The 17,037-nt window shown below is 37.0% G+C and overlaps 1 protein-coding gene across 2 annotated transcripts in view; it reads right to left on the reverse strand.

Annotated features, from left to right (window-relative positions):
• LOC130682134 (probable ubiquitin carboxyl-terminal hydrolase FAF-X) overlaps positions 1-17,037 on the reverse strand; it is a 166,041-nt gene that overhangs the window by 143,299 nt on the left and 5,705 nt on the right. For both annotated transcript variants that reach the window (XM_057496277.1, XM_057496278.1), the window contains exons 2-6: positions 13,060-13,205; positions 11,269-11,348; positions 9,173-9,285; positions 7,652-7,870; positions 144-259 (exon numbers count right to left, since the gene is read on the reverse strand). In XM_057496277.1, coding sequence (XP_057352260.1) covers positions 144-259; positions 7,652-7,870; positions 9,173-9,285; positions 11,269-11,348; positions 13,060-13,205 — 674 coding nt within the window. The remainder of the gene's footprint in view (positions 1-143; positions 260-7,651; positions 7,871-9,172; positions 9,286-11,268; positions 11,349-13,059; positions 13,206-17,037) is intronic.

Genomic DNA, 17,037 nt, shown 5'->3' on the forward strand with positions numbered 1-17,037 from the left:
AACTTTTGCAATATCCACAAGTTCAATGCTTAAATAAACATTAACTTACCAGTTAAAAATAAGAAGGAACTAGAAAACTGAGTCAGTTTTTAAAGCAGTAAAATCTTTATACTACAATGATTACTACTTTTAAAATAACTTACTTAATAAGAGCTGCAATTATTTGAACATTTAATGTTGCTCCACTAATAAAACGATCATGCAAAATCTGGAATCCATTTAATGTGCCAAATTTATTGATGAGGTCCACTAGCCAACCCTGTAATGCAGGTAATGATAAGTTAGTTCTTTCCATCAGAAAAAAATTTCAAACGTGCTATTGAAATGTGTTTGAAGTCAGTCAAAAAAAGGAAGTTCAGTAAACTGTTTGAAAGAATGTTTAAATAGAGTACAAAACAAACATATATTTTCAAAGATTTATTGTTTTCCTAATGTATTTTCTTTCTTTCCCTTAAGCCAGAAGCAACACAGGTTGCAAATACATAGTAGTTCATAGGGACACGGATACTATTTGTTATTTACCCTGTATATCTGCTGAAAAGAAATTAGGAAAGGGTGTTCAGTTGAACATGTTTCCATGTGTAAGAATGTAAGTGAATTTTAAAGGTATATAAAAATAAAAATCGAATACATAGGTGCCCCTAAAAGATGTTTTAAGTCTTATCTTCTAAAAAGCCAGGTTTTAGGAGGAAATAAAAAGAAAAAAAGGGAACATAAGCATTTTATTACCAATCTTAAGCAGAAATAATTTCCACCCTTAAAAACAAAAAGAATTGAAGGGAAGGAAGCCTTTATCTGAGAAAGGGGAAAAGGTGGTGAGAGAAGTTAGGCAAAAACCTCCCTGTAAAACCACATGTAACACAGAAATACAGCAAATAACAACTAATTCTGAAAAGAGAGATCAGAACAAAGACTGCAACTGATGGCCCTCCAACTGGGGAAAAAAAGGGGACCTTAAGGAAAGGTAAAGTAGCAAAGTTGTGATATGGCAGGATCCAAGCCCATCCCCCACCCCAGCTCACAGGTGGGAGGGAAAAAAAAATGGGGCAGGGAGTAGAAGCCCAGGACTGCTAAATATCCACCCCTGGAGATCTCTCCTGGGAGCGTGAACACACATCACAAGGAGCTCTGGAGATTTAGTGGGGTTGGAAAGCAAACAGAGGTGGAATACTTAGAGACACTGAGATTCTAGCCACTTGTGGAGAACAGGTACCCAAACAGACCACTCTGAAGCAAAAGAAAGGCAGGCACTTAGAAAGATGTCCCAACAGCGGGAGGGCTGCTAAAGGGGCAATGATTGCACAGAGCTTACTGTACAGGAGAAAGGAGAAGTGAACAAAATAGTCCCAGCACACTCAGCCCAGCAGGTTGGGGACTTTTAGGAGCTTCACCAGCTCCATCCGCCTGGCTGGCAATGCAGTGCTGAGGCCCCCACTCTGATACACAGCCTGATGCTCCTTCCTCTGGGCTTTGGTTTGCGAACCTGTAGCCCCTGCCGTCATGCCAGGCCAGCCGGAGGCCTTAACAGCTACAGGGGTATAACGCAAAGATGCTCCCAGAGTGCTCTTCCCACTGGCCCTGGCAGTGCAGGCAGGCACCGCAGCTGGGAAGCAGAAAAGAGCTCTTACCTCCCGGCAGGCACTGGCTTGATCACCTCAAGCCCGGCCAACACTCCAGATCCTGGGCAGCTCCACAGACTAGAGCTTCGGGACACTAGAGGACAGGGCATATACATAGTTTTTCTTCCCTATTATTTGTCAGAAATATGAAGTGGCAAAAGATCCTTGTACAAACCAAAATCCCGCAAACACCAGAAAGAGGGATAAATGAAACTGAAATCACGAATATTCTTGGTAAAGTTTTCAAAATAAAAATCATCAACATGCACACAGAGCTACAGAAAAATACTCAAGACCTCAGGCAACACGTCAAGGAAGACACAGAAACTTTGAAAAAATACAGTATCTGAAATCAAACATACAATGGGGTTGAAAAGAAGATCAGATGAGGCAGAGAAAATGGTAAATGAAATAGAAATCAGAGAACAGGAAAACAATGAATCCAAAAACAGAAAGAAGGGACCTCTCGGAATGAAAGAATACGAAGAGATCTGTGCGACCAATCAAGTAATATTCGCATTTCAGGGGTACCAAAAGAATAACTTTGAGGAAATAACTGCTTAAAAACTCTCCAGTCTGGGGAAGAACAGTCTCTCAGGCCATGGGAGTGCACAGATGTCCCAACCAAGGCACCCAAGGAAGACAACACCAAAGCATATAATTAAAATGGCAACGATCAAGAATAAGGACAGAGTATTAAACGCAGCCAGAGAGAGACAAAAGATCACATACAAAGGAAAATCCATCAGGCCATCATCAGGCTTCTCAATAGAAACTTTTCAGGCCAGAAGGGAATGGCATCGCATATTTAAGGCAATAAAACAGCCAAGCCTCTAACCAAGAATACTCTACCTGGCAAGATTATCATTTAAATTTGAAGCAGGGATCCAGCAATCTTTAGATTAGCAGAAGTTGAGGGAATGTACCTCCTACAAACCATCTCTACAGTGTATTTTGGAGGCACTGCTCTAGATGGAAGTACCGCTAAGGCTAAATAGCTGTTACCAGGGAAAATAAAACCACAGTAATGGCAGTAGATCATTAATTACTAAGCCAATGCAAAATTAAATCAACTGCCCACAAAGCTGGTCAAAGGTTACACACAGAGTGTACAGAATCCTAATACATAAAGTGTAGAGGAGGAAGAAAGAGAAGGGAGAAAAAGAAAAACAACTTTTAGACTGTGTTTGTTATGGCATAATAAGCAAGTTAAGTTGTTAGACTGTTACATATTAAAGAGGCTACCCCTGAACCTTTGATAACCATGAATTTAAAGCCTGCAATGGCAAAGAGTACATACCTACTAATAATCACCGTAACTGTAAATGTTCTGAATGCACCAATCAATAGACACTAAGTCACTGAATAGAGAAAAAAAAAAGACCTGTCTATATGCTGCCTACAAGAGACTCACTTCAAACTCAAAGCCATACAGACTGAAAGTGAAGGGATGGCAAAAGGTATTTCATGCAACGAATAGGGAGGAAAAAGCAGTAGTTGCAGTACTTGTATCAGACAAAATTGACTTCAAAACCAAGACCGTAGCAAGAGACAAAGAAGGTCATTACATAATGATAAAGGGGGCAGTCCAACAACAGGATGTAACCATGATAAACATCTATGCACCCATCGCAGGAGTATCTACGTATGTCAGACAAATACTAACAGAATTAAAGGTCCTGTGAAATAGAATGCAATGCATTCATTCTAGGAGACTTCAACACACCACTCACTCCAAGGGACAGATCAAGAAGTTTAACTGTCACTGTCTGCAGATGACATGACAGCGTACATAAAAAACCCTAAAGACTCTATTCCAAAACTACTAGAATTAACTGAATTCAGCAAAGTTGCAGGATACAAAATTAATACACAGAAATCTGCTGCACTCCTGTGTACTACTAACAATGAACGAGCAGAAAAAGAAATCAGGAAATCAACTCCATTTACAGCAGCATCAATAAAATACCTAGGAATAAACCTAACCAAGGAGGTTAAAGACCTACACCCTGATAACTATAAGACACTCTTGAGAGAAATTAAACTTCTTTAAATAGCAGTAAATGGAAATGCATCCCATGCTCATGGATAAGAAGAATTAATATTGTCAAGATGGCCATCCTGCCTAAAGCAATCTCAGATTCAATGTAATCACCATCAAAATACCAACAGAATTCTTCAACAAATATAACAAACTAGTTCTAAAATTCACAGGGAACCACAAAAGACCCCAAATAGCCAAAAGAATCCTGAGGAGAAAGAATAAATTTGGGGGGAGGGATTACACTCCCCAATTTCAAGCTCTACTACAAAGCCACAGTAATTAAGACAATTTGGTACTGGCACAAGAACAGACCCATAGATCAATGGGACAGAATAGAGAGTCCACATATAAATCCACACATACATGCCCAATAAATAAATGATAAAGGAGCCTTTGATAGATAATAGGGAAATGGCAGCCTCTTCAACAACTGGTGTTGGCAAAACTGGAGAACTACATGTAGGAGGATGAAACCTGATTACTGTCTAACTCATACACAAAACTAATCTCAAAATGGATCAGAGACCTGGATATAAGTCATGAAACTATAACACTCATACAAGAAATCATAGGTAAAAATCTCTTGAATATACACATGACCAACTTTTTTCTGAGCACACCTCCTCAGGCAAGGGAAACAAAAGAAAAAATGAATAAATGGGACAACATATCAAACTAAAAAGCTTCTATACAGCAAAGGACACCATTAGTAGAAAAGGCAACCTACAGTACGGAGAGACTATATTCATAAATGTTTCATCCAATAAGGGACTAACACATTATTCACATGCTTCAACAACCAAAAAACAAATACCCTGATCAAAAAACTGGTTGAAGAACCGAGCTGGCACTTCACCAACAGGCACAAGAAAAAGATGCTCCACATCACTAAACATATGGGAAACGCTAATAAAAACCACAATGAGATATCACCTTACACCAATTAGAACGGGCACTCTCCAAAAGACAAGAAGTAACAAGTGTTGGCGATTATGTGGAAAAATGGGAACCTCCTTCACTCTTGGTGGAAATGTCAACAGGTGGTACAACTGTTGTGGGAAGCAATATGGGGATTCCTCAAGAAACAAACACTAGAAATAGTAATTCCGTGTGTAGGAAAGTACCCAAAGAAAACAAAATCTCTAATTTGAAGATATGTCACCTCTATGTTGATCGTGGCATTGTTTACAATAGTCAAGAAATGGAAGTAACCAAACTGTCCACCAACACATAAATGGGTAAGGAAGATGTGGCACATAAATATACACAATGGAATATTATTCAGCCATTAAGAAAAGTTCTGCGATTTGCAACAACACGGATAGACCTAGAGGGTATTATGTTAAGTGGAAAAGGCCAGGTGGAGAAAGACAAATTCCATACGATTTCATCATAATAATAAAGTAGAAGAGAATTAACAAAACCGCAGTAGACTCACAGAAACTCAAAAGTGACTAGTGGTTACCATGGGGAAGGGGTTTGAATGGGTGGTTACAATGGGTGTGGGGGATAAAGTGCAAACAGAAAATTTCAATCATAATATAAGCTGGTCACAGGGACAATATAGTCAATGATTCGGTAACATCTTTCTATGTTGACCAATAGTAACTGCACCAGAGAGTGGGAGAGGCTTAATAATGTAGGGATTGCTGAATCACTGTGCTGTATATATCTGAAAGCGATGTAAGTGTATATTAACGATACTTCAATAAAGAAAAAAAGAAAGCACTATGTTTTTTTTGGGGGGGAGGAACATAGTTTTATATAATAATAAAGAACAACTGAATCTTGCTTAGATACACAGAACACTTTGCCCAACAATGGGAGAACACACACTTTTATAAGGGCACACAGAACACTGTGTGGGAACAAGTCTTTTCAAAGGATTTAAATCATAGCCTATTTTCCCATCACAATACAATGGAGCTGGACATCAATTAATAGAAGAAAACCTGGAAAACCCAAAATAAATAGAGAACAACTCATCCAACTAGTGAAAAGAAGAATCAGTTGTAAGAGAAAAATTTATAGTTTAAAACATTTTTTATTTTTAAAGAAAGCTTGCAGTTTGACAACCTAACTTCTCCTAGGAAGCAAGAAAAAAATTATCCTATCCAACTAATCTCAAAACTAGTATTTTGGCAAGAAGACACTAGAACAAGGATAAACAAAACAGAGAAAGAAAAACAACAGAGAGAGAGAGAAAAAAATCAGTAAAATCAAGAACTGTTTCATAAAATTTACCTGTGAGATGAGAAGCCCTTAGGTCAGCTACAGGAAAGAGAAGAGAGCAAGACTCAAGTAACTAAAACTGTAAATGAAAGAGAAGACCCATCATAGATTTATAAGAAATATTAGTAATAATTATAAAAAATTTATGTCAACATATGGATAACCTAGATGAAATTGACACATTTCAAGAACAACCCACCTATGCTAAAACTGTATCAGGAACAGAAAATCTGAAAAGACCTATAATTAATAAGGCGATTGAATCAGCAAACAAAACCAGCAAAAGAAAATCAAGTACCAGATGGTTTCATTGTAGAGTTCTAAAAAATATTAAAGAACATATACACCAATCCTCAATCTTTCCAAAAGCAGAAGAGGAAGGAACATGTCCAAACTCACTTTAAGAGGCCGGCATTTCTCTAGTACCAAAGACAAATGGAAACTAAAGACTGTATCTATGCTGAATATTTGATGTAAAAATCCCTCAACAATATACTGGCAACCAAACTCATCAGCAAAGTAAGTATACACACAAGTACGTGGGATATATGTCCACTGGGATGCCAGGTTTCAATTTAAAAAAATCAAATTAATATACCACATTAACAGAATAAAGGAAAGAAAATTTGATATGATCATCTCAACTGATGCAGAAAAAGGACTGGGCAAAATTCAACAACCTAACATAATAAAAAACAAGAATAAAAAGAATCTACCTTGACACAATTAAGGGCACCTCACAAACCCACAGCCAACATCAAAGTCAATGATTAAAAAATTGAAAACTTTCCCTTGAAGATCAGAATTAAGACAAAGATGCTTGCATTAACCCAATCTATTCACACTACTGAAGTGTTAAGCAGAGAATATTAGGAAGGAAAAAGAAAGGAGAGGTTTCTAAACACAGAGAACAGTGTTTTTGGTATTCATTAGCACGCACACACACTAAAGTTATGTTCTGCTTTCTGTTTCTACTGTTGGTTTACATTTTTCCATGTGTTTAAAATATTTAACCAAAATGAGTATAAAAATAAAATAGACTTTACTATTAAAACTTCAGTAGCATGATAAATTAAGCCAGCAAAACAGTAGAAGGAATGTACATAGAACCAGGAGCCTTTTCCATAGCCTGGTCTGCTACTCAGTGCTTCTGGCTCGTTTTTTAGTTTGGTCTGTACCCTTGGTTCCCGTTTTCTTAAGCCTTGCTTCCATGCAATTAATTATCCTTTGGGTTAATAACAGACTGAGATTATTTACTTGACCCAAGACTAAGATCTTGATCAGCACTAAGGGTTTCTAATAAAAAAATCAAAATAACAATAGTATGTAATGAAAGCAAAGAATAAAATTTAAAAATCTGTTTACAGTCTGTAAATAAATCCGCTTCCTGCTGTTAAATATATATGTACAAACAACTGATGCTCCTTATTTGCAGTAATTATATTCTCTAAAGTCACTCTAAACACAGAAGGAACAAATACTGAATCACTGCGTCTAGGTGAAATACAAAGTTAGATCCCAACAAACATATTCAACAACCAATCAACACATACTAATCTTTGTTCAGGTAGGAGTTACAGTGGTAGTGGCCAGGAGTTCATCGTTAATGAATGAACAATACTTACATAATGTGTCTGTAAACAGAAACCTACATACAACAGCGTTATGTGCTTATCGTGTTAAAAGATGGTTCATGTCACTAAAGTTTTTAGACAAAGTCATTTTACTATTTAATTCTGAGAACAAACCAACATACTTTTGGTGATCGTGGATCTGAGGAATGAGCAAACAGTTCGTCTTCAGGCAACTGAGCACCTGGGGAAACTGATTCACTTAGACGTGTACCGTTGTAGACATGGAATTTGCAATGAGGATTTAAGGCCATGGAGAGAAGTTCCAGAAGTGGAAACGAGTCTTGGGACAACTTGGTCACACAAAGTTCCACTAGGCGATGAGCATTGTTAATAATACACCTCTGTTACGTTAAGGGGAGGAAGGTGAGTTAGAAAGAAAAAACAATCCAATTTCCTAAACAAAAACATTTCAATTCTTGTTAGTAATGATCTGTCTCCACGTTTCTATCCTGGTAGCCTGAATTCTGCTTCATTTATTTCACAGATATTGTGATCAAACTGATGTATCTTTGAAAGTAAGTATTTACTTATTTCACAGTTGTATTACACCTAATTTCAAAAGCTATCTAAGAATGGCTGCAATGAAGCAGACTTTACTGGATGTCTATTTCAGTCTTATGTCTACAGGACACATGCAAATCACCATTCTCTTCTCTTGAAATTTGTACCATGGAGACAGTTCATTCTAAAATTTAAACATTGAAAGTAGTCAATTATCCCAAATTGGGAGATACGTCATCCAAACCTCAAAAGTCACAGATCATGTCCAAAGCCGTCTATCACTTACCAAATCGGAAATGTTGGGTTTTATATGCCATTGTCATTTGTAGGAAAGGTCCCATTTACATTTTCTAATGCTGCAGTCCACAAACAAGTGGAAGTTTGCTTCGTAACTTTTGACTAATTCCACTTTATAAATTAGGACCAGAGGTTTGGAGTAATTACAGAAATTCAATGATTCTCACAGTACTTTTGTTTGTTTGTTTTCAAAATCTTTGCAATATGAAGGTATCACAGGATCAATGCATTACTTTTGTCCCAGACCAAAGAAATTTCCTTGAGAGTACTTGTATTTTCTACAGCCCGTCACTTGAAAATACTACCAATCTGAGAACATTTTAAGTTCTGTTTTGATTTTTTTTTATCATTAAAACTGTAGTCTGAATTCAGATCAGAAACTTTGGGGAGTACTAGTTTTCCAAGGAAAACTTTCCTTTTCTACAAACTGACAAGGACAAGGTTGCCAAGATTCTCTGTCATTCATGCTGTGTTTATTTACATACTGCATTGCAATGAAATCATTTCCTTTGGTACCTCAGCTATACTGAAGTCTTCTATTATATTCCCCATCTTGGGAATGTTTCTTACCACTACATAAAACTGCATACTTCCACAATCAATAACCTGATACATTAGAAGATATACTCTGTTTTGCTTAAGGTCACAGGAACTTGGGATTCAGGTGACAGCATTAAAATGAGGTTTCATAACTTCAAATCTCATGCTCACTCTAAAATACAGCTCTCAAAGGCCTTCAATTTTGTCAAACGTTATCAAAGGACTTAAGAGTAATGCTTTCCAGACACAAATCCACATGGATCACCATGTAAATCTTTGTCTCCAACATAATTAAAAAGACTCACATGAACTTCAAACTTCCAGTCACTCACTGTCTCATCCATAAGGATTTTAGTGAAAGATACTGTCAGTCCATCTCGGAAAAAACGTTGACATGCTTCGCTTTTAACATCAAGACCTAAGACAAGATGGAAAAATTACAATACACTTAATGTGAAGACAACATTTTTCTGACCAATTGTATAATTAAAGATAATACATTGTTAAAAATTGTTTCAGGTTTCCAACACACATACAGCACAGTAGATTTTGAAACAAGAAGACGCATTATCATAAAGGGCTAAAGGGTAATTTATTTACACTGAAAATGTGGAATTCAGAAAAATGTAATACTATATCCAGTGAATTTTAGAAACACTGAGTTGTATGAATCTATGTCAAATCCGGTAATATAATGATTAACCGATATGCTTCGAAACATGATACTGGACTTTAAACACAACAATTACTACACAGAATCAAACATATCACAGCATTTTACTCACTGAAATAAAAGCTTTGTATAAGTGACTTTAAAAAATCCATCTTGTTGTAGATTATCTGATTAATTAAAGTATTTTAAAGAATCTGGTCTTGCTTTCCTAAATAAGTCCTTTCACTTGGCACCTAAGCATCTTTACTTCTTTTTAATTTCATCTGATTTAAGGAAAGTAGTACACTCATATGTCTTCATCTAAAAAAAACCTTCTTATCTCCTCAAAAAAACCCAGGAAATATCAAATTTGCATAAAAAAGTATATTTTGGTTTTGTTTATATAGTTATTGATATGTCATTTAAACCCAGGACTTCTGCCTCACAGTAACCATGATTACAAAAAAATAAATAAATAAGGGAATAATCCTCTGCATATTCTGAATGCAATTCTAGCAAAGTAGCATTTTAATGTTTGTTCATCTTGTACTGTTAGGACCTAGAACACACTAAATACCTAAACCCTTCAATTAAGGAATAAATGCTCAAACTAACAAAAGAAATTTGAGTGTTGAGAAACATATAATCAGAAAAAATATTTTAAAAGGTAAATAAAAGGTAAACACTCTTTAGATGATGGTAGGATAATTACTGTTAAATAAAATTATTACCTTGGCCAAAGAGTAAGACAGACTTCACAGGAAACCAAAGATAGATGTTAAAAACTGATTAAGGACACTGACAATACATGTACCTGTGGCTACTCCACTTCCATTCATTTTTAAATGGCCCAGAAAATGCTTCAGCCCTTTCTTTAAGCCTTCAAATCTTTAACCAAATACTATTATCAAAATTAGTGATTTGCAAGAATTCAGCTGAACCTAACATTAGAACAAGTCATTTAAAGATGATCTATTCCAATATAAAAGTTCATTCTTGGTAGCAGTAATACTAGATTTTCTTTATTGGTTGCTAAACAAGAACAAAACCCCAAAACAAAACTAAAAAATTCATTTTCAAAACTTTTCTCTCTTCCAGAAAAAAAGTTTTTAACATCAAAATTGTTAGTCTATTATAAAAATGATACTAATGAAACACCAATTTCCATTTAAATATAACAGATGGGGTTTCTATTAGCATGCACTTTGATTCATGACTTTCCAGTCAATCATTCAAATGTCAAGTTTAAATGCTTTGTCTGAAATTTTTGCTAATTAGTTTTTCTCAATTACAAATGACTTAAGTACAAAAAAACAGTTAATAATGTCAAGTCATATGGTCATATAGTATTTTTTAATTTGTAAAATATATACTTGAATGTATACTACTTACACTATTTCATGCAACAGATTTTCAAAGTCTTTTATATTTAAAAAATGTTTTTAACTTTTAAGTAACTACCCCTTTGAAAATACAATGACACAATAGATCCTATCCGTAGGATTATGAATATACATACAAAATTCTGCATAACATTTTAAAGGACTCAGGTGTCATTAAGGGCTGTCCAAAGGTTTCTATGAGTCTTTGCTCTACATATTATAAAGTCCTTCCAGGAAGTTTAGTGAGAAAGTGCAGTCTAAGAAGACACAAGAATTGGGTAACAGAGAAAAACAAAGCTATCAAGAACAATGTGGAAGTATACACACTTGAATACATTATGGATCACACAGTAAAATATAAACTCACCTTTCTTACTAAGATCAATAGCAGCTTCTAAAAGCACTTCTAATTCCCCTTTGGGCCAAACTGGAACCATCCAACTAGGCATAAGAATTTTTATGAAATGAAAAGATGCCATATTCATTGTGCACAAAATGAAATACTATAAACAACTTACATACTACAATTACTTTTGCTAGGAAAGTATGTAAAAATCTCTGATAATATATATTCACTATAAAAGTAAAAAACCTTCTTAAATCTGCTTTGTGAACCTAAGGTATTTATTGAACCCACATATAATTTTAATACAACAATAAGGGAAGATTTCATTTAAGAACTTTCACAGACAACTAAAACTAATCAAAAACCAATTAGATGTAAACCCATTGTTAGTAAGAAAGAAAGTGTTCCTCTGAGGTTGTTTTACTGGTAAGGCACAACACAATGACCCTTTTTTCTTGTGATTATCTTCAGAAACACAAAAGAGAGAGACAAATGGCTGATTTCTCCCTCAAAAATCACCTTTATAGAACAGTTAACAATTTTTCTTACAGATTACATGATTTCTAGAGTCCCAAGCACTTATGGCCTTGTAAGTACACCCCTAGATCAAAAAGCAACGCAGAAGCCAGTATTTTCCCTAGCTTCATGAAAATGTCAGGCATCTAGGAATGTACCCGAAATTAACCCACTATCCCAGAAAGAACTTCCTTCCATCTGTCCCTTAATTATTTACTAAAGGACAGCAGAAATCCCAAATACTGTATTTGTGTTACTGGCTGAGATGATGTTTTCCCCAGGAACATATCTTGGAGGAGACAAAGAATGGAGCCAGCAGGGAAAAGAGTATGGAGCAGCAACGAGCAAAGCTCTTTCAATGAGTAAACAGAACATTCCTGCTACTCAGGACAGTCTTCAAGGGAGGATGATGTTAGTGCTGTAGTGGCTGTGGTTTTATACTGCCTCCTGAGAGGAGAACTTCCCCCCTCCCTGGACCAAACAAAACATTGAAATAATGACATTACAACTCATTCTTGATTGGCTGAAAGTACGATGCTTTATTAGTACAGGGCAAATCAATTAGAGTTGAGGTCCATGTATCTAAGTGTACTTCTGAATGGCTGGCTGAGTTGGACTGGAGCTTTCTGCAACTTACAAGGGCCCTGAAGCTTCTTGAAACTTAAAAAGGCCTTGAACTGACTGGGGTCCTGAATTCTTATCTGCCTGCATCCCTTTATCACCCACATCATTTTGATAAAAAATACTTATTACAAGCCATCTGCTAGATATAAATTGGTACATTTTTTTGTTCTTTTCAGTTACACTAAAAAGCATCTTTATTTTCCTGGCATTAGGAATTTTTTGTAACTCAGTTCTAATCAGAAGTAAACTCTTATGAACAAATCAGCAACCACCAGACAAAATAAAAGAAAAATAAACTGTTGAAATATCTCTGCTGTTTAAAATGGACAATATAAGGAAAGTCATCTAGCAACTCAAGCAATCTATGTGTATCAAGAAGAAACACATTTCATAAATGCTTAAAAGAAAATTCCTGTCTGTACTTCTAAGCCAGAAACATACCAACTAAAATATTAAAGAACATTTTCAAGCTTTATTCATTACTACCCAGTTGTTAAAAACCCATACAAATGCATGCACTAAGACCAATAAATTATGAGGTACTTGGTAATGACTAAAATGTTAAGGCTATTTAATGGACAGTAAGACTATTTTGACACTGCAGTCCACTCTTTTTCTCTTCCAGTACCAGTTAAAATGCTGGTCGTAGTTTGTTTTTCCCGTCAAATTTACCTGTTGATCATGTCATCCAACTCTGCCAGGTCAGTATGTGGAAATGCAGGTTCTTTATCTTCATGCTGTGGTGGAGCATCACCTTGACCCTGTTCATCTGGAGGAGTTGCTGAGGAATTCTCATTGGAGGAATCAGATGATAATATCTTAAAAATTAAATATTCCGGACTTAAGTCTATAACATATGTACGTTTCTCGATTCAGATACCAACACAGTTAAGTGAAAATATTACTATATTTTCTATTATAGTATAGACTATAACTGTCTGTATGTAGCTGTAAATATTTAATAAGGTGGGATCAGAATACTTAAGATTTTGGCCAATCTGTGATTATTTTTTCACATTTTTATACTTGTGATTTAAGAATCTTCTAAAAAATAATGGCCTAATCATACTGCATGAATTTAAGTAAGTTGAAATTAGAGAACATTAGTTTTTACAATGTTTAGTACAAATAAAAGCTGTAATGAACCTTTTTAAAACTGAATCATTGTTGACAGGCAATGAAACTTCTTAACCACAAATATTTACACAAAACTTTGGAAATGATGCATGAATTTCTGAGGCTAAACCATAAGAATAACCATGCCTTCTTTCTCCTTAGAGAAATCTTTCAGGAAGAAATGAAGTTCCATGCCTGAGAGATTCTAAAGAAACCCTACTCACGGGCCCATGTGGTGAGGAAGTGACATTCCTGCTATGTGAGTGAGCAATTGTGGAAATGTATTCCCCAACGCCAGAGTCAAGCCATCGGAGTACTGTAACCGTGGCTGACATGCTAAACACAACATAAGAGACACTCTGCCTGAACCACTCAAAAGTCACTCCTACATTCTTATTGAACAGTAACTGTGAAGTAATTGTTATATCACACAGTAACAACCTAAGTTACTTTATTGTTAAGTGACAAAACTTGCTTAATAGGTTACATAAAACATGTTATCATTCCTAAAGTAATAACTACAAGCATTAACAAATATATACCTAAAGAGTACAAAGGTAAAGAAACAACTATTTCATAATCCAAGAGTTCAAAAAAAAATGAAATCAAGAGGACAGATAAACCCCACACATCAGTATTCAAAAGAAAACAGGGAACGGATGAGCCAACATGGAGGCTTGAGAAGGGCAATGGAAATCTCCTCCCAAAACCATGTATATATTTGAAAATAGAACAAATACAACTATGCCTAAAAGAGAGACCAGAAGACATAGTACAACAGGCAGACAACATCTACATGTGTAAGAACTCAGCATCTCACGAAAAGGTAAGCTACAAAGCCACAACCCGGCAGGACCTGAGCACTCCCCGAGTCCAGCTCACTGGCAGGAGGAAAGGAGTCACAGTGGGGAGGAAGTGGAAGCACAGGACTGCTAAATAACCAGCCCTAGTAATACGCACTGGGAGAAAAGACACACATGGCATGGTGTGCTGGATATTAGGGAAATGGAAAAATAAAACCTGTGAGCATGTCCCCACAGCCAGCTCCTCTAGGACAAAAGAAAAGCAAGTACTTTTTGAAAGTCTTAAAGGGAGAAGGGCTTAACCTCTGGACGGAAGCATACTGGCACACTAAGCCCAGCAGGCTGGGAATCCTAAGGACCTTCATATGCCCTAACCCCCTTGGTGGCAATGCAGCTCTGAAGCCCCTCATGGCAATAAGCAGCCTGCCATTTGTTCTCCCCAGCTGGCGGTGCCCAAACACAGCAGCTGAGCAGGCTGAGAGCAGTCCCACCCACAGCAAGAGCCCAGATTCTCCTCCCAGCACGCAGTTAACCGAGCCACAGAAAGAGGCTGCCGCCAGTGTGCACCTACCCGGCACACACAGAGCAAACGAGAACAAGGTTCAGAAAGCACGAAGGGGTGCCGATCGTGCAGGAGAGCACACCCAGTACACCTGCGACTCCCACAGGGCTCTGGGCTATCCCGAGGGCTGCCCCACAAGGAGTCGTGAAGGACATTAACCGAGAGGCTGCTCCCAGTGCGCGGGTAACCTACACAGTCAATGCAGAAGGGCAAGGCGAACAGCAAGCAGGAACGGACTCTGTTCCCCCACCTGACATATGCGCTACCAGCCTACGACTAACTCTAGCACCATGAAAAGGAGGAAGAATCTGGTACAGTCAAGAATCACCCAGACAACCACTGAGAGAGGGCCTGGGGAGATATGTATCACCAATATTCCTGAAAAAGAATTCAAAATAAAGGTGATAACCGTACTGATGGACCTGCAGAGAAATATGCAACAGCTAAGGGATGAAGTCCGGAGGGAGATTACAGAAATGAAACAATCCCTGGAATGACTGAAGAGCAGACTGGATGAGGTGCGGAGACTGCTAATGGAATAGAAATCAGGGAACAGGAATACAGAGAAGCTGAGGCAGAAAGAGATAAAAGGATCTCCAGAAATGAAAAACTATTAAGAAAAATGTGTGACCAATCCAAATGGAACAATATTCGCATTGTAGGGATACCAGAAGAAGAAGAGAGAGAAAAAGGGATTGAAACTGTCTTTAAAGAAATAACTGCTGAAAACTTCACCAAACTGGGGGAGGAAATAGTCTCTCAGACCATGGAAGCCCACAGAACTCCCAACACAAGGGACAAAAGGAGGACAACAACAAGACATATCATAATTAAAATGACAAAGATCAAAGACAAGGACAGAGTATTAAAGGCAGCCAGAGAGAGAAAAGGTCATCTACAAAGGAAAACCCATCAGGCTATCATCACACTTCTCAACAGAAACCTTACAGGTCAGAAGGGAATGGCATGGTATATGCAACACAATGAAACAGAAGGGCCATGAACCAAGAATACTGTATCCAGCATGACTGTCATTTAAGTATGAAGGAGAGATTAAATAATACCCAGACATGCAAACGTTGAGGGAATTTGCTTCAAACAAACCACCTTTACAGGACATTTTTAAAGGCAATGCTCTAGATGGAAGCACTCATAAAGCTAAGCAGATGTCACCAGAGAAAATAAAATCACACGAAAAATCAGACCAACCAAATACTAACTACAGGAAAAAAATAAAATCAACTCCTCACAAAAGCAGTTAAAGGAAACACAGAAGAGTACAGATTAAAACACCTAACATATAAAGAATGGAGAAGGAACAATAAGAAGGGAGAGATCGATTAAGGAATCATTACACTGTGTTTACAATAGCTTAATAAGTGAGTTAAGTTAGACGGTTAGATAGTAAAGAAGATACACTTGAACACTGGCTAACCACACATAGAAGGCCTGCAATGGCAGTAAGAACATATTTTTGGATAATGACCCTAAAGGTAAATGGACTGGACGGACCAATCAAAAGACACAGAGCAATAACAGAATGCATAAAATAGCAACACCCATCTATATGCCGCTCAAAGAGACTCACCTCAAAACCAAACACATACTTGGACAGAAAGTGAAGGGATGGAAAAAGATACTTCATGCAAACAACACGGAGAGAAAAGCTGGTGATGCAGTACTTGTAAAAGACAAAATAGATTTCAAAACAAAGAAAGTAACAAGAGACAAAGAAGCACATTTCATAATGAAAAAAGGGGTCAGTCTAACAACAGGATACAACCATTACAAATATATATGCACCCAATACCAGAGAGCCGACATAGAGGAAACAAACAGTAACAGAACTTAAGGAGGAAACAGAATGCAATGCACTCAATCTAGGAGACTTCAACACACCACTCTCTTCAAAGGGCAGATCTACAAGACAGAAAATGCGTAACGACACACAGGCACTGAACAACACACTAGAACAGACATACCTAACAGACATCTGCAGAAGAGTACACCCAAAAGCAGCAGGATACACATTCTTCTCAAGTGCACATGGAACATTTTCCAGAATAGACTACATACTAGGCCACAAAAAGAGCCTCAGTAAATTCCTAAAGATTGAAATTCTACCAGCCAACTTCTCAGATGACAAAGCTATAGCTAAGACCAGAAATA

Source organism: Manis pentadactyla, chromosome Y (assembly GCF_030020395.1).
Source record: "Manis pentadactyla isolate mManPen7 chromosome Y, mManPen7.hap1, whole genome shotgun sequence".
NCBI classification, from domain to species: domain Eukaryota; kingdom Metazoa; phylum Chordata; class Mammalia; order Pholidota; family Manidae; genus Manis; species Manis pentadactyla.